At 39.2% G+C, this 19,018-nt stretch overlaps 1 protein-coding gene across 1 annotated transcript in view; it reads right to left on the bottom strand.

Moving 5' to 3' along the window:
• OSTF1 (osteoclast stimulating factor 1) overlaps positions 1-19,018 on the bottom strand; it is a 58,285-nt gene that overhangs the window by 20,887 nt on the left and 18,380 nt on the right. Inside the window, exons 2-3 of the mRNA XM_061132790.1 lie at positions 9,262-9,308; positions 533-583 (exon numbers count right to left, since the gene is read on the bottom strand). Coding sequence (XP_060988773.1) covers positions 533-583; positions 9,262-9,308 — 98 coding nt within the window. The remainder of the gene's footprint in view (positions 1-532; positions 584-9,261; positions 9,309-19,018) is intronic.

Here is a 19,018-nt window from a genome sequence, read left to right as displayed (position 1 = left end):
ACACAAAAGTTTTACATGATTCCAAAGTGTGCTCTCCAAAACAAGGTATAATTTTTTTAAAAGTCTCTGTTCCGTCTATATATTTCTTCTATTCTATTTCCCTTTCCTTTCAGAGAGGAAACTACTTCTTAAAAATGTATAACTCTTCCTTTGACTTTTTATTTTAAATTGAGGAAAATAAGTATACGTATATCCTCTCATCCTTTCTTAGATAAGAAAAGGCACACTATCCACAATTTTTTAACCTTGCTGTTTTTCACTTAAATTACCCCATAATATTATATAGAGATATTCCTCACTCCTTTTTATAGCTGAATAATACTTTCTTTGTATATACAGCAAAGTTCATTCAACTATTTTCCCACTGATGGACATAAAGGTTACTTCCAATCTTATGCTATTACAAATTATGTTAAGTGAATTGACTTGGGTGTATGTATTTCTATATAGCTTTACATGTAAATAAAGTACTGAAAAATAGTCATATATCTTTAGTTCATGCATAGTATGAAAAAATATTAACTGGGCTTACCATGTCAGTAATGTAGATAATATCACCTTCTTCAAAATACAATTCATCTGGCTAAAGAAAAAAAAATTTTAAGTTTTACTCCATGCGATTTTTTTCATGAATTAGAACACAATCATGAAAATAATTACACAAATCCCAAATCTTAAAATATCCTTATAGATAGCATAGATTTTACATACTTAAATCTGCACATAAACCATATAACAAAACATTATTGACAAACTAACATAGATATAAGAAGGTGACTCTTCCCATGAGAAGCTTCAAAGAATTAATATAACAAGAATTCCCAGCTCCACATACACCATCTTATTTTCCTCCACAATAAAATAAAGTTGCTTTTATGCCAAAACAGGATTATTAATAAAAGTTCCTCATTGTAAAAACTTCAAAAGGTGATATATATATTTTTATAAAAGGATCAATGTCTAGAATCAAAACCATGAAAAATAGCTAGAAGTTTGGCTCTCTCCTAAATGATTAGGCTTTAAATCTAAACATTTCATATCAACATCACTATCTATTTATTTTGAGAAAACCATTACCTTATCTCTTCATGCTCAGAAAGAATGAACATCTCATATATGAGAACAATTAATACATAATTCAATTAAAGGCTAAAGAGCTGAAAGATATGAAGCAGTAACCTAGTCTGAACCATAAGCAGTTCTAAGGGGTTAATTGATTACATGGACAAAAATGTGCTTTTGGACCAACCAAACTCTTTGAATGAAGCCAGGCACTTTGATTAAACATCTTCTTTTTCCCATCAGTAGATACCATTTATCAGCATAACTTTATTAAATTAAATAATGCCTAGGGAGAGTTGGACTGTGAAGAAAGCTGAGCACCGAAAACTTAAAGCTTTTGAACTATGGTGTTGGAGAAGCCTCTTGAGAGTCCCTTGGACTGCAGGGAGATCCAACCAGTCCATCCTAAAGGAGATCAGCCCTGGGTGTTCACTGGAAGGACTGATGCTGAAGCTGAAACTCCAGTAATTTGGCCACCTCATGCGAAGAGTTGACTCACTGGAAAAGACCCTGATGCTGGGAGGGATTGGGGGAAGGAGGAGAAGAGGATGACAGAGGATGATGAGATGGCTGGATGGCATCACCGACTCGATGAGCATGGGTTTGGGTAGACTCCGGGAGCTGGTGATGGACAGGGAGGCCTGGCGTGCTGCGATTCATGGGGTCGCAAAGAGTCTAAGCGACTAAGACATGACTAAGCGACTGAACTGAACTGAACTGAGGGAGCTCCCTGGTTGTCCAGTGGTTAGGACTCAGAGCTTTCATTGCCATGGCCCAGGTTCAATCCCTGGTCAGGTAACTAAGATCCTGCAAGCCACACAACCCCCCCCAAAAAATTATACACACACACACAATATAATACCTATTGAGAGCAAGTTTCATATATTGAGAAATGTTTACATTACCATATTGAGTGAAAAATGTAGGGCACAAAATTTCACACAGGATAAGATCAAAATTATGCATAAAATTCTATCATGAGCATGCACTACTTTCATAATTTTGGTGTGAAAAATATTTTTAAAAGGCTTTGATATTTTTGATTGTGGTTACTATTCCATACAAATAACAATTATGCTAGTGAAACGAATTTTATTTCACTCTTTCATTTTCCTTTTATCTCCTCTCTTAGCTGCAGACTGGGGCAGTAAATGTGACTCTGCACCAGTAGTTTATTTAGTTTCAGAGATAATCTTTATTATTATTTTCCCTGAATATAAATTAATAGTGTATCATGCTTTAAGCAACCACAATTCATAAATATTTAGATGCAATATGCATTCATATATAAAACATAGCAAACAATTACGGTAACAAAAAAATGTCTGAATTCCTCTAGAAAGCACTTCCTGAAACATTTGTTGAATTTACACTTCGATCTGCAGAGACTAGACTTATACACAGTATATATATGCAAAATCACTTGAATCTATGTAGATCAATGACATACATTTTAAAATTACTGCAAATAGGCATTTAGAAGAAAAAGAGTAAAGCCTTCTAAGTAAAGTAAGACTTTCTCTAATCTTTTCTCTAAAATGCTCTGATGATCTATGATCGATATTACAACCAATGTGGGATGGAAATAATAAGTAATCAGAGAAACAAACTATTTACTTTAGGAGTTCCCTGCTGCAAACTGGCTTACTTGTCAGAGGCCAGAAAGGGAACTCACTTTCCACCACAGCATCCCATGCAGGACACAGCGGCCACCCCTACGACAATAAGGTTGGCCTTCACTGGCAATCTGAATAGACTCTCTCTCCTTTAGATGATTCTTTTTTTTTTTTTTTTTTCATTTATTTTTATTAGTTGGAGGCTAATTACTTTACAATATTGTAGTGGTTTTTGTCATACATTGACATGAATCAGCCATGGATTTACATGTATTCTCCATCCCGATCCCCACTTCCACCTCCCTCTCTACCCAATCCCTCTGGGTCTTCCCAGTGCACCAGGCCCGAGCACTTGTCTCATGCATCCCACCTGGGCTGGTGATCTGTTTCACCATAGATAATATACATGTTTCGATTCTGTTCTCTCGAAACATCCCACCCTCACATTCTCCCACAGAGTTCAAAAGTCTGTTCTGTACATCTGTGTCTCTTTTTCTGTTTTGCATATAGGGTTATCATTACCATCTTTCTAAATTCCATATATATGTGTTAGTATGCTGTAATGGTCTTTATCTTTCTGGGAGGAGAGAAAAAAGCAGATTATAAGGAAGTAAAGAAAACGGTATATGTGAAAACTGCATTTTTTTTTTGGAGTAACTCTCACTTTCTAAAAGTTTTGAAAGACTTCAATGTCTTGAATAGAAGTTAACCTTGCCCACTTATGTCTAATAATGAATCCTCCTCAATCAGTGCTTATGTTTAAGTGACAGAGTCATCTCTACCGACAGTTCTGACCTTCTAAAATCACAAAGGTCAAGTTTGCCTAAATTTCCAAACTTAATAAGATCATTCACCCTTGAAACAAAAGACACGTTTTAAGAAAGAACCAAATGACTTAAAAAGAAACAAAGAATACACAGTCACACACACAGACACACACACACACACACACACACACACACACACACGTCCCTGTAATCAGTCTTCATCATAAAAAGGAATAAAGCCTGAAGAGTGGGAGGTAAGCATTTAATGGGTACAGGGTTTTCCTTGGGGGTAACGAAAATATTTTGGAACTAGACAGAGGTGACAGCTCCCCAACATTGTTCCTATATGTCACTGAACTGTTTATTTTAAAGTGGTTAATTGTATGTGAATTTTACCTCAATATTTTAAATTGTATGCTCTCAAATAATTATTGTCATTCACATGGTTTGGTAAAATGCATGATTTGAAAAATGTCACCAAGTACACTCATTTCAAAACTTCTCAGCGCCATTTCAGATTGTAAATTAGTGAATGCTGTTCAGTAGCGGTGTCTGCCTCAGCCATGTATTAGATCAGACTTGTTTTCCAACTAAGGCATCAACAACAGGCAGTCGATTTCAGTCAGGTAAAAAAAGTCTTGCTATTTTTCATCCAGATAAAAGAGAATGGATGGTTTATTTTCTTTTTAATCAATAGCTCCCAGACACACAAATGCTACTCTTTAGTAAGAGTAAAATATCTTCTTGCACAGAAACTAGGAGCGGTTTTTCCTAACTGAGCTGAGGAGGTGTTCCATCAAATTCTTCAGACTGCTGGCAGTATAGACAACAAGGCAATTTCATGGTTTTAAAAGTTAGATTTTTATCTCCAATATTCATATTTTCCATTAAGAAACCACTTGTGGGACACTTAATGTAAACTGTTCGATGAGGATCTACTTTTAAATTCCTGGCATCATATTCACGGAACATGATGGGAAAAGAGTGACACAATCAAGTAGGCACTTCTCTATTTCTAGTTTGTTCTTTGCTTTTTAACCATATTCTTTTTTTCCTCTCTCCTTGAAAAACCACAAGGTATTAGAACAAGTTACTCATTGGCCACTGGGATGTTATGGGGATGAGTACAAACTTGGTAATGTATATCCTTGTTCCTGTTCCATATATTCTTGGTAACATATAATTCTCAAGGCATTAATTTTCTTGGTTTATGCAAATATATATTTTAAGAAAATTTTTGGAAAGACTGTGACATCCTTTTGAAATTTTTCACTTTTCTCAATCTGGAGCCAAGGGAATTAATAAAAGAAAAAAAATCAAATTCACTACAGATGCTTTCATTTAGCACTTTAATAGTACTACCATGTGCCAGGCACGGATCTGGACACTTATAATCTCACCAGTAACACTGTGAAGTGGGTGCTATTCTTATCATCACATCAGAACTAAGAAGCTTGTCCAAGGCCATACATCAGACACATAGCAGACACTGAACTTGAACCATGACAGGCAGATCCTGGAGTCCCTCTGCTTTCCGTCATACCAGAGCGTGTTGCATAGCCATTACTGGTTGCCATGGTGTCCTGACCAGGATAAAAGGCAATGGCTGTGGGAATTATCTCGTTTCTCCCTAACCTACCCCAACATAACGCAACACAGCAAAGCCAACAGCAGTACCATATACTTGCAAAGCATACCTAATCTCATCTGATCCTTACAACAACCCATTAAGGCAGGGCTGGGTCATGGGCATAATCTCCATCTCACAACCAAGCTCGGAGAGGTTCAAGAACTTGCCACACAAGGATATACAATGGAAAAAAGACAACCTCTTTAACAAGTGGTGCTGGGAAAACTGGTCAACCACTTGTAAAAGAATGAAACTAGAACACTTTCTAACACCATACACAAAAATAAACTCAAAATGGATTAAAGATCTAAATGTCAGACCAGAAACTATAAAACTCCTAGAGGAGAACATAGGCAAAACACTCTCCGACATAAATCACAGCAAGATCCTCTATGACCCACCTCCCAGAATATTGGAAATAAAAGCAAAAATAAACAAATGGGACCTAATGAAACTTAAAAGCTTTTGCACTACAAAGGAAACTATAAGTAAGGTGAAAAGACAGCCCTCAGATTGGGAGAAAATAATAGCAAATGAAGAAACAGACAAAGGATTAATCTCAAAAATATACAAGCAACTCCTGCAGCTCAATTCCAGAAAAATAAATGACCCAATCAAAAAATGGGCCAAAGAACTAAACAGACATTTCTCCAAAGAAGACATACAGATGGCTAACAAACACATGAAAAGATGCTCAACATCACTCATTATCAGAGAAATGCAAATCAAAACCACAATGAGGTACCATTACACGCCAGTCAGGATGGCTGCTATCCAAAAGTCTACAAGCAATAAGTGCTGGAGAGGGTGTGGAGAAAAGGGAACCCTCTTACACTGTTGGTGGGAATGCAAACTAGTACAGCCGCTATGGAAAACAGTGTGGAGATTTCTTAAAAAACTGGAAATAGAACTGCCATATGACCCAGCAATCCCACTTCTGGGCATACACACTGAGGAAACCAGATCTGAAAGAGACACGTGCACCCCAATGTTCATCGCAGCACTGTTTATAATAGCCAGGACATGGAAGCAACCTAGATGCCCATCAGCAGATGAATGGATAAGGAAGCTGTGGTACATATACACCATGGAATATTACTCAGCCGTTAAAAAGAATTCATTTGAACCAGTCCTAATGAGATGGATGAAGCTGGAGCCCCTTATACAGAGTGAAGTAAGCCAGAAAGATAAAGAACATTACAGCATACTAACACATATATATGGAATTTAGAAAGATGGTAACGATAACCCTCTATGCAAAACAGAAAAAGAGACACAGAAATACAGAACAGACTTTTGAACTCTGTGGGAGAATGTGAGGGTGGGATATTTCAAAAGAACAGCATGTATACTATCTATGGTGAAACAGATCACCAGCCCAGGTGGGATGCATGAGACAAGTGCTCGGGCCTGGTGCACTGGGAAGACCCAGAGGAATCGGGTGGAGAGGGAGGTGGGAGGGGGGATCGGGATGGGGAATACGTGTAAATCCATGGCTGATTCATATCAATGTATGACAAAACCCAAAAAAAAAAAAAAAAAAAGAACTTGCCACAAATCACACAGTGTGTGAGCGGTAGGACTGGACTCCTCGCCTTTAGCTTTTGGAATCCCATTCTAGGGCTCCTTCCACTACAGATAGTGCTTTAAACCTAGAGGAGCCCAGCAAGCACTATATGATAGAGGTGGGTTGCAGAAATCAACATAAATCCAGCACACAGGAAATTCTGCTCTCTCTGCATCAGTGCAACTTTACACTGGTCTATCCAGTCTTGCAGGACCTCTATATGGCGGTTTGTTAGACTGAGGGTTGGGCAAGAAATGAGAGCCAAACAAGGCTGGTAGTGCCAGGACTACCTTACCTTCAAGCAAGACAGAGAAGAAATAGCTTGGCCAGAAGAACCAGGAGCGACAAGCTTCCATTGTCCTACTTGTTCAGTGGCTCATCAAGAAAGTTGGGCATTTCTGTGCCTACTCCTGAGAGTAGTACAATAGCAAAAAACTGGACCCAGGTCTTCCTGGGGTGCTGCACACGTCAGCAATGGTCTCGCAGCTCAGCCCTTCCAACTTGCTTGGTGAGTTTAGGATGTACTGGGGGTATATTGATCCCACTAGAGAAGACAGCTACTTGGTCTCAGGGGAGAGAGACCAAACTGAGTTTGTCCAACAGAAATTCTCATTCAGAAAATGAATGTAAGACTAACCTAGTTCTGGGATGATGTTCAAAATACTGAACAACTGATAAAGCACAGGCACTTAACCGGTCAGGAAGACCCCCTAAGACCGAGGGGCTACCTGCTCAGCCAGATGCCTCCCCACTAGCATCTGGATTGAGGGGAGATGGAGAGGAGCAGAGTGTGGGGCCAGCAGGGCATGGGGTAGTCATTAATGACCATCTAGTGCATACAGAATGAATTAGCAGCACTGCTCTATAGTCCAGGATCCTCGGGACCATGGATATTAAAAATAGCATGTTAAATGGGGAATATTCAAAGAATCTAATGAGTTAGGGTCTTCCTTGGTGGTCCAGTGGCTAAGACTCCACACTTTTAACGTAGGGGGCACATGTTCAATCCCTGGTTGGGGAAGTTCAGCAGGGTGTGTGGTGTGGCCAAAAACAAAGACCCTAATGAATTACAATGGGCTTCCCATGTGGCACTAGTGGTAAAGAACCCACTTGCCAATGCAAAAGATGTAAGAGATCCAAGTTTGATCCCTGGGTTGGGAGGATTCCCTGGAGGAGGGCATGGCAACCCATTCTAGTATTCTTGCCTGGAGAATCCCCATGGACAGAGGAACCTGGCAGGTTACGGTCCATAAGGTCGCATAGAGTTGGACACGACTTAGCATGCAATGAATTAAATATCTATTTTCTCCTGTGAGTTTGATAATAACTAAGACTTTTACAAAGCAGTAGAGATTCCATCTTGGAGTAGAACTGGAGTTGAATTAAAGTAATCAATGTATCAACCAACCAAAAATATGTGTTAAGAGAGGTAGAGAGTTGGACGATAAAGAAGGCTAGTGCCAAAGAATTGATGCTTTTTTCAAACTGTGGTGCTGAAGAAGACTCTTGAGTGTCCCTTGGACAGAAAGGAAATCAAACCAGTCTATCCTAAAGGAAATCAACCCTGAGTATTCATTAGAAGGACTGATACTGAAGCTGAAGCTCCAATACTTTGGCCACCTGATGTGAAGAGCTGACTCATTGGAAAAGACCCTGATGCTGGGAAAATTGAGGGCAAGAGAAGAAGGGGGAGACAGAGAATGAGATGGCTGGATGGCATCACCAATTCAATGGATATGAGGTTGAGCAAACTTGAGGAATACTGAAGGACAGAGAAGCCTGGCATGCTGCAGTCCATGGGGTCACAAAGAGTTGGACACGACTTAGTGACTGAACAACCAGAGTCTATGAATATAGAAATCACTACTTCTTCTAATAGTAACAATGACTGCTTAATAGTAATAGCAGCTTTACACAATAATCTCACTTAATTCTCACTAAAATCCTATGAAATTATTATTATTACTTTCACTTTACAGAAGAGTACACGGAGGCACAGAGGTTAGGTAATTTCTGAATTTAACAAGTCACACAGCTGTTAAAAGACGCAGACTGGGTCTTAAAGCTACTGGCAGCTTGAAACCCCTGTGTTCTCCACCCTAGACACTGTCCTGGTGAGCAGGATTTCAAGCCAAGTGTAGAATTCAGAGCAGGGAGAGACATCCCACTCCACTGGGGGATGATCAGAAAGTCTTTATGGAAGAGGAAGGGTGTAATCAGAGTTTAGAGGGATGCAGAGCCATAGGTCTATAAAGAGGTCAGAGGTGAGTTCTACTGTGCACCAAATTTCGACTGGAATAATCCACCAAGAGGAAGGAGCAGAGGACAGGACTGGGAAGAGGGCTGAACCACATGAGACTCTGTCCATAGTCAACTGAAGGGTTGAAGCAGGTCATGGCCATTTAGGACAAAAGGAAGTATCTAAATGAAATCACCTTCAGTTTTTGTATCTTTTTTTTCTTTTTTTTTTTTGGTCACACCCTGTGGCAGGACCACCCTGTGGTCAGGATTCCCTGACCAGGGATCAAATTCGTGTCCCCTGCAGTGAAAGTACAGAGTCTTAACCACTGGACCGCCAGAGAAATCCCTTTATGTCAGTATTGGGACTGATATACTTACAGTTCTGGGTTCAAACGTATAAAGAGCTCTAAACACTTTAACTTGCCCTGAAAGAAAGGAAACAAAAAACACATGATCAGTTTTTTCATTTCTAAATTTTCGGTGAATAGTATTTATTATCCTATATTCTTCAGAATTCCCTAACTAAAAGCCTCTTGAGAAATTATTTTGGAATTAAATGTTTTTTCTACATAGAAGGCATTTTCTTAAATATTTGTTAAATGAAAGTATGAATAAAAACACACCTCTGGAGGGTGATTTTGCTCCCCTCTCTCAAACAACAGGAGCTACCTAATTATTTCTACTTAGCTTCTGTCCTATGTAAAGCCTCTCCAACCCGAAGATCTAATTTTAAAAACTGAAAGGTAACAGTTAAACATAAAGATGCTTAATGGGAAAATTAACAGTAATTACATATTCTTAAATCAATGGCTTATGATTTTATATTTTCCAAGAGAAAGGAAAATACCAGGAAGAAAAAAACTACCTGTTGGACAAATCTATGATTCCATTAAGTCCCACAACAGAGTGCAATCCACAAATGAGTCACGTTCATGAGAACTATCCTCTGTTCTGCCAAACCATGAACCCACCTGCCAATGCAGGAGATGCAAGAGACACGTGTTTGGTCCCCGGATGGGAAAGATACCCTGGAGGAGGGCATGGCAACCCACGCCGGTATTCCACGGGCAGAGGAGCCTGGCGGGCCACAGTCCAGGGGGCCGCAAAGAGTTGGACACAACGGAGCGACTGAGTACGTGACAAAACAGCACACATCCTCTGCTCTGCCAAGCCATCTCCCTTTTTAGATGTCCCTTCGCTGCATTTCCACAATACCTGGTATCAGAAATAACTGATGTGCAAGCCTGTCTCATGGGAGGGCAGGAACCCTGACCTGTTCAATCTCCTGGCACCTACCTGGCATATAGTATGAACTTAATAAATTCTTGCTAAATAAATATATAAGAACAAATGCAAATAGTATAGGAAAAAGCCTACGAATATCAAAATCAAAGACCTACTTAAAATGTGACAACAGTTCAGTTTCAGTACTGGAGGAAGCTTTAGAGATAACCGCCTGGTCCAAGAGCACCATTAGGGACAGCGGCATCATGGGACACAGAAAGACTACTTCAGAAATTATGTACATTTTAAAAAGAGATAACTGGCAAGGACCACGGTGGGGCAGAGGGGACTCTGCTCAGTACTCTGTATAGGCCTATGTGGGAAAAGAATCTAAAAAGAAGTGGATATACGTATATCTACAACAGATTCACTTTCTGTACAGTTCAAAGCAACACAACATTTAAATCAACCGCCGCTGCTGTTTAGTCATTCAGTCATATCCAATTCTTTGCGACCTCATGGACTGTAACCTGCCAGGCTCCTCTGTCCATGGGATTTCCCCGGCAAGAACACTGGAGTGGGTTACTGTTTCCTTCTCCAGGGGATCTTCTCCACCCAGGGATCAAACCTTTGCCTCCTGCTTGATAGGCAGATTCTTTACTACTCAGCCACCTGGGAAGCCCATAAATCAACTATATCCTAATAAAAAAATTTTTACAGTGGAATTTTGTACATTTTTATCTTATTTGTTTTCATTCCTATTTTGACATGTTTTAAGATATAACAGCATGATATCGAATACATATACGGCTTCCCTGGTGGCTCAGGCAGTAAAGAATCTACCTGCAATGCAGGAGACCCGGTTCAACCCCTGGGTCAGAAAGATCCCCTGGAGAAAGAAATGGCAACCCACTCCAGTATTCTTGCCTGGAGAATCCCATGGGCAGAGGAACCTGGCAGGCTACAGTTCATGGGGTCGCAAGAGTTGGACATGACTTAGCAACTAAACCAAAAATACATTATTAGAAGCAGTTAAAACCTTTCACTGATAGAATATTAAGCATTATGAGGGCAAGTATTTTATGAATGATATATCGAAGTACCTAGCACAATGCCTAGCATATAGGAGGCACTTAATAATTATTTATTGAAGGAATGAAGAATGGATGAATAAAAGAAAGGAACATGCACTCAAAAAGAAGTCTGAAAACCAGCAGATCAGAATAGCACTGTCTAATACATCTTTACATAATGATGGGAAAGCTCTCCATCTGTGCTACTCACACCGAGCTACTGAGCACATGAAATATAGCTAATGTGACTGAGGAACTCGTTTTTACACATCATTTAATTTGAATTAAGTTAAACTGCCACAAGTGGCTGGTGGCTAGCACCTTGAACAACACAAGTTTAGAACATGAGAAAATGAGAAGTGATGTAATGTCCATCAAGAGGGGATGACATAAATCAACTCTGATTCATCCACATGATAGAGTCATTTAAAAAGAATGTTGCAGACAGACTCACAGACACTGATGTGGCAAAATGCCTGTAAAATATTCAGTGGGAAAAAACAAGTTATTGAACAGTATGCCAAGCACCATCCATTTATGTTGACAACACACACACATCTTGATTGGAAACACAGATTATGGGAATCTTCACATTCTACTTTACATACATGGTTTAAATTCATTACTACTAATAAAAGTAACGAAAACAAAAAAGATACTTTCACTGGAGGCACAGAGGTACGGAAATCACTCTTTCTTCTAAACACCCTAATATAGAAGAGCTGCTCAAATCCCCTGTTACTTACTGTGGCTGCAAAAAAGCATTATTTTGGCAATCTGAATTCTAGTGCCACTTCCAGAAGCAAAAGTGAAAACTCTTTTTCATTTGGAGTTTGTTTTTCACCCCCTATCCTTAGGTCTAAGAAAGGAAACATTAAAAGGAAGGAGAAATATTTTCTGCTGACCTAACTGTCTAAGGGGAGATTAACTATCTTGATTACATCAAACTTTCCAAAAAGAAGTTACACAAAGAAGCATACTCTGGTGACCAAAATCAATAATGACAGAACTTTTTTGCTCCTTTGAGGGCAAGGCAGTGATGAGACAAGTGATGGCTGACTTTGGGAACAATATCCAATGTCAACTTAACGAGCTTAAATTTTAAAACCCGGAGAAAAATAAAATGGAGTGTGACTAAGCTGCTGATTCTTTGTATCTTTTGTGACTATCTTACTATAAAATGTACACAACTAAAAAGAAAGTTGGGAGATTTATTCATCTCTATTTATACTAAGCAGAGAGTATCAGGCAACTCTTCAGGCCATCACATGAGGGAATGTTCTCTTCATGTAATGCTGCAGAAAACATTTTCACATACAAATCTTTTAATCAATTAATGTTGAGAATTAGCCCCTTGAGGATCCCTTTGAACCCATATATCATAAAAGTCCAAGGCCTTAATTTATTCCATCCTCAGAGCTGAGTCAAGTTGAAACAAAAGAATACAAAGAACAGGCAGAGGTTATGAAAGAATACCATAAAGAGGAAAAGCAAGTGACTTTCAGGATTACAATTTGCCAACCATGGGTAGAACCTTTCAAGAAAATACCAATTAATAAGACTTAACTCACTGATCATTCTTACATCATGTTTAACTCAACTGTGTGCAATGTTCTATAGGTTTACACAGAGCAGTGAAAGGAAAAAAAATCATGGTACTCTGTATTTCTATAGTATTGTCCTTCTGTGTGTGTGTTCAGTTGCTTAGCCACGTCCGATTCTTTGCAGTACCATGGACTGCAGTCTGTCAGGCTCCTATGTCCATGGAACTTTCCAGGCAAGAATACTGGAGTGGGTTGCCATTTCCTCCTCCATGGTATCTTCCTGACCCAGGGATCAAAACCGCGTCTCCTGCATCTCCTGGATTGGCAGGTGGATTCTTTACCAGTGCCACCTGGGAAGCTCGGTATGGTCTTTGCAGACATCGAAGAAAAAAAACCTTAATAAATCATAGCACTGATCACTTCCAAACGTATTTAACGAAGGCAGATTCACAATGCAAAATAGTTGTGTTCTTGTATATTGCCGAGAGGCTAAATTAGATGCTTTCTTCAGGTGCCCTCCCTCTTGATCATTTTCTCACGTTAGTCTGGTTACACACCACAAGGGAGAAAGTGGAGCCAAGAAGACGGCATGGATTGAATTCACCCTGAATCAAGACTGGAAACGGGCCCGATCTTTTGCCTGATGCTTTATGTGACTCTCATAAACATGAACTAGCATGTGAATGGTACTAAGGATTTCAGTAGTAACATAAGCAAGATAAGCAAATTCCCATGACACCAACAGTGGCCGGCTCCTTACCTTGCCAGGCACTCCCTTCTCTTTTCTCTGAAACCCCACCCAGACCTGTAGTGAAGAGCTGAGTCTACTAGTCATAAGCCAAACACTGTTTTCCTCTAGAGTTAGGCTGACTGTCCCTGCTCCCCTCATCCACACTCTCCAACTTCACTAAACTAATCCTTGTCCAGAGTAATTGAGGCTGATGGAGTAGAAGGGGATCTGGGGCAGGGACCTGAAATGGCAACAGATAAGAGAATGCGCTGTTTCTGAGGTCTGCAAAAAGAATACATATTGTTACACTAGAAGGACTTGGGGCTTACAAACCCAAACACAAAATTTCTACTCTACTTTATTCTCTGTTGATGAAAGAGTCGAGAAGCTGCTAGTCTGAGCCACTATGATAGCAATAAAAGGTGACAGCTCACTACAATGGATAAAAATACCATAAACAGCAAGAGAATGACTATTCAAAATATCAGAACTAACAGATCAACTATTTCATTTATATTCAGCTGAAAAATGTTGGGAGGCATGAGACATTTTAGATGGACTTCATTTAAAATGGCTATGATAACTACCCCACACTGACTATGATAGTTAAATCTAAAAACACTGACAACGCCAAGTGTTGAGAAGGATATGGGACAACTGGAATTCTCAGACACTACTAGTGGGCATGTAAACTGGTACAACCACTACAGAAAATTACTTGGTGGTAGCATTAACTCTTTTTTTTTTTTTTTTTTTAACAAGTCTTAACATGTCTTTGAGATCCTAAAAGTATTCTGAGGAAGAAAACCATCCTAATATTGCATACAAAAATGACCCCTCCCAGATGGTATTACTATCCCCAGGGTACACTGAGTCTCAACATTTTTAAACTGTAGATCATGACATATTAGTAGATGGCAAAACTAACTTAGTGGTTTTTAAAAATACTAAATAAAACAGAAAAGACCAGAGAACACTGCACATAATGGAACCAATTATGATTTTGTGAAACTTCTGTTTCACTGGGACGGGACAGATGAGTAGAGACATGAGTGTTTATTTTAGAAATTTACCAAATACACATTTTGACATAATGCCAAATGGTCAAGTATTAAAATCAACATTTACCAAAGCTAAACCTTGCCTTTACAGAATGAACTGTTGGGAAACAAAGATAAATCTGAAATTTTATTCAAAAATTAATTATGTTTACAGTTTTATTATCAAAAATTCTAGTAGACCCATTTTTAAAGCTTGATATAAAAGGGCAGGAACTATAATTCCTCAGCATTGCTAACTGTAGCCTGAATGAAGCTTCTGCAAAACTAAATAAACATTCTCTATAAAATAAGGTCTGTGTAAAATCAAGATATTATGGTGCTAGTTCTGCTAGCATAGTTTTTGTCTGTGATGATTTGGCCACAAAGTTTGTAAGGTCCTTCCTCCCTAACAGAAACTTACTGGGGTCAAGACTTACCTCCTCTGCATCTCCTGGGCTTAAAGATTTGCTTAATGCTGGTGATGCAATTTCACTGAAAATTCCATAAAGAGACAGTGGTTTCCCCCAAATTATTAGGGATCATATTCTCTCGACAGTGTCAATTCACATCTATGATCTTAACTATTTATATAATAACATTTGGACATTTAAAATCCATAGCCTCACAATCATCGTTAATTACCACAATATTTTATTCTCCAATAAAAACGTACACTTATACTTTCAGTTGACTGAGAGAATTTTCAAATATAAAGTACAAAGAGGATATCAGAACTAAATTAAAGTTAGAGTATATACTTGTCTTTCAAAGTAAACATTAAGAAAACAATAAATCCAAATGACATGCCTTATTTGCATCACTAGCATGGCATGAGGAATACCTAAGCAATCTACAATCCTTGATAAAATACAAGGTGTGCCAAAAATGACACTGAGGTATGCATTTCACCATTTGGTCAGTCACCCAAAGCTGAATGGCAGGTTTTGGAAGAAATGTGAGGCGAAGGTAAATTTCTGTGTACCCCTATGCTCATGTGTATCTGTGTGTGTCTATGCATGTGCATTTTTTAATGTACTAGGTCACTAAGTAAAAGATATATCTTTTACTGAGATCAAGGTCAAAAAAGTATGAGAGTCACTACTCCAGACTATCTGATCAAGTTAAAGATTTGCTACAGGACTCTAAGGAATGGGTAATATTCTTTTATTTTATGAATCTCAAAATTCAGCTAACATATAAAATATAATATTATCTCATCACCCCCAAACCAGATATTCTAACCATTTTAAATAATTATAACCAATTGAAAAGAAATAGGAAGAAAATTACTTCAAAAAGTAAAAATTACAGAAAAAAAGAACTTATTTTATACATATATTCCTCACATTTATTTACGTGAATACAGGGAGTACTGGGCTTCCCCAGTGGCTGGGCAGGTAAAGAATCTGCTTGCAATGGAGGAGACACAGGAGATCTGGGTTCGTCCCTAGATCGGGAAGATCTCCTGGAGAAGGAAATGGCAACCGACTCAAGTATTCTTCCCTGAAAACTCCTATGGACAGAGGAGCCTGGTGGGCTATAGTCCAAAGGACTTCAAAGAGTCGGGCGCAACCAAGTAGCTAAGCACAAGCAGGGTGTATTACTCTTCTTACTTTATCTCATGTGGGTATGAAAAAAAAAATGTCTCAGGGTAAGTAAAAATATTACTATTATTTCCATGAGGCATGTTTAAATTATTCTATTCAACGAGCATGATGAAACAGGATGTTTTCTGTTCGAAAACAAAACAGAAGGAGCCTATGTGATAGTATCCAAGAGTCAAGGCCATCACTTCCATTGCTGGGGTGAAAGGAAACAGCTGTGTTCTGTTAGGTCAACATGCAGCTCCCATGGGCTTTGTGGGCTCCAACGCCCATAAATAGGATGGTCAGCTCAGAACAGGCTTCTGGGTGAAGATCTCTATTCTTGTCAGTCCACAAACGTCCACTGCTCTTGAAAATAAAATGTTTTTCTTGCAAAGAAAATCACTATGTGAGTACAGCAATATGCTGCTCCTTTCATACTTATATTCTTGGATGAGTTAAATCAAATCCAACGAACTCTATTTACATGCACCTTTAAAGGTTGTAACTAGCAGAAAAGACTATGAATGTAATGCTTTCATCTCTCCTTACTCCAGCACCATCTCTTTCCTGCTGCCCTCTTACGTAATCCAAAAAAAAAAAAAAACTAAAGGATTTGAAATGTGTCTTGATTTCAGCTGCAGGAATGGCAGACTCATTAAAAACAGTAGCCAGTGTGTTTTCTGACAAGAGGGTTCTGTTTATTAACAGTGTGCGTTTCTTACCCATTTTTTCCTTTGCCTATACTTTTCAATGCCTTTCGGCAAATTTTGTTATTTTCACATCTGCTGGTTATTTTTATTTCTTCTCCTCAGTATAACATAAAAGTCTCTAAGAGCAGGACTTTTCAAATGACAAGTTCACTGCCAATATGTTTTGATGGGTTAAAAATAAAGAGGAAAAAAAGCAATGGTCCGTAAAACTCTTCATCTCAAGACACCTTGCTTCCAAAGTCAGCATGGGGAGATCTCGGGGAAGAACGGAGAAAAATTCTTGATTTCAGTTCTTGGAATTTAAAGTAAAAAGGCTCCACTGACCACAGCACCTTCTAAGAAGGGACAAGGTGAGTCTGGGGACCAACTCGTGATGACAGTGCCTGTTTTTGTACAACCTGTGAGCTAAGAATTAAGAATGGCTTTACATTTTACAATTTGAGCCACTGGGGAAGTCCCAAGAATGGCTTTATGTTTTATTTTATTTATTTATTTTTTTTTTTTCCAAGAATGGCTTTATGTTTTAAATTGGCTGGAAGGGAATGTCATTTCATGGCATATGAACATTACCTAAAATTCAAACTATAGTGTTCATTAATAAAGTTCCTTTGGCACGAAATCAGTATATATATGTCATCCATGGCTGCTTTCCCACTACCATGGCAGGGTCAAGTGGTTATAACAGAGACCATCTGCAGCTCACAACACCTAAAATATTTACAATCTGTACCTTTACAGAAAAAGTCTGCTGCCCACTTATCCAGTGAAGGACAAGTCAGACCGAAGGAGCACGGGTCACAGCCTGAGGAGGCAGTAGGTCTGCCTCACTGCCCTGCAAGCAGCCTGGGGCTCTGCCTTGTCCTGTGGGTAATGACTGGTTGGGCAAATGAATTATATCCAAGACTGACACAAAATTTCCCAACACTGATCTCTCTAATCCAAAAGGGAATGATGACCCATCAAAGCTCACATTTATGGGACACTTAACAGACCAGATACCATGCAAAGGGCTGACTTGTAGTAACTTTTAATCATCAAAACAATCCTGAGACATAAATACCTTATTCACACTATTTTACAGCTGAGGAAACAGGTTAGAGTGGGTAAGGAGTCCAGGTCCACACAGCTAGGAAGTGCCAGAAATGAGGTTTAAACCCAGGCTGTCTGGCTCAGGATTCATGCTCTGAACACTATGGACGTGACTCAGAAAGATCTGAGCTTTTATTGCTGGCACACTGGGATTAAATGGATTTAAACAGATTTATAAATGTAAAGTACATGTAAAGTGGGCTTCCCTGATGGCTCAGATGGTAAAGCGTCTGCCTGCAATGCCAGAGACCTGGGTCCAATCCCTGGGTCGGGAGGATCCCCTGGAGAAGGAAATGGCAACCCACTCCAGTACTCTTGCCTGGAAAATCCCATGGACGGAGGAGCCTGGTAGGCTACCGTCCACGGGGTCACAAAGAGTCGGACACGACTGAGCGACTTTACTTACTTATATATGTAAAGTACTAAGTGCAGTTTCTGAGACATTGTATGTACCCATGTTAGCTTTTATTAATTACTATAAATTTTTACTTTATCCCTTGTGTTTTTATCTTCACTGGCAAGACAGCCTTATCAAAACCCTATATATTATATATACATCCTTTATATTATATATATATCCTTTATATATATATATAATATATATATACTAATACATACATATATATTAGTTTATCATTTATAATACCCCCACTGAGAAGCCGAAATGCTTTTGTTAAGCAAACGAAGCATAACAGCTAATATTACATACCTTGTGTGTGCTATGTTTAGTTGCTCAGTCGTGTCTGACTCTGCAACCCCATGGACTGTAGCCCGCCAGGCTCCTCTGTCCATGGGATTCTCCCGGCACAAAAAACGGACTGGGTTGCCATGCCCTCCTCCAGAGGATCTTCCCAACCCAGGGATCGAACCCAGGTCTCTGCACTGCAGGCGGATTCTTTACCATCTGAGCCACCAGGGAAGAATATTACTTTCTTTAGTGGCTATTAAAGAATTCAGTGAGAGTTTTAAACCTCACTGTCATTTTGAAACCCATAGCCAGTGTCCTTAGTTAGCTCAGGCTGCCTCAACGAAATACCATGAACTAGGCACCTGAACAATGGACATTTACTTCTCACAGTTCCAGACAGAGGCTGGGAAGTCCAGGATCAAAGTGCTGGCAAATTTGGTTTCTGGTGAGA

The sequence above is a fragment of the Dama dama genome, chromosome 29 (assembly GCF_033118175.1).
Source record: "Dama dama isolate Ldn47 chromosome 29, ASM3311817v1, whole genome shotgun sequence".
NCBI classification, from domain to species: Eukaryota; Metazoa; Chordata; class Mammalia; order Artiodactyla; family Cervidae; genus Dama; species Dama dama.
Note: the sequence above shows the minus strand (reverse complement) of the source record. Positions and strands in the feature narration are given on the sequence as shown.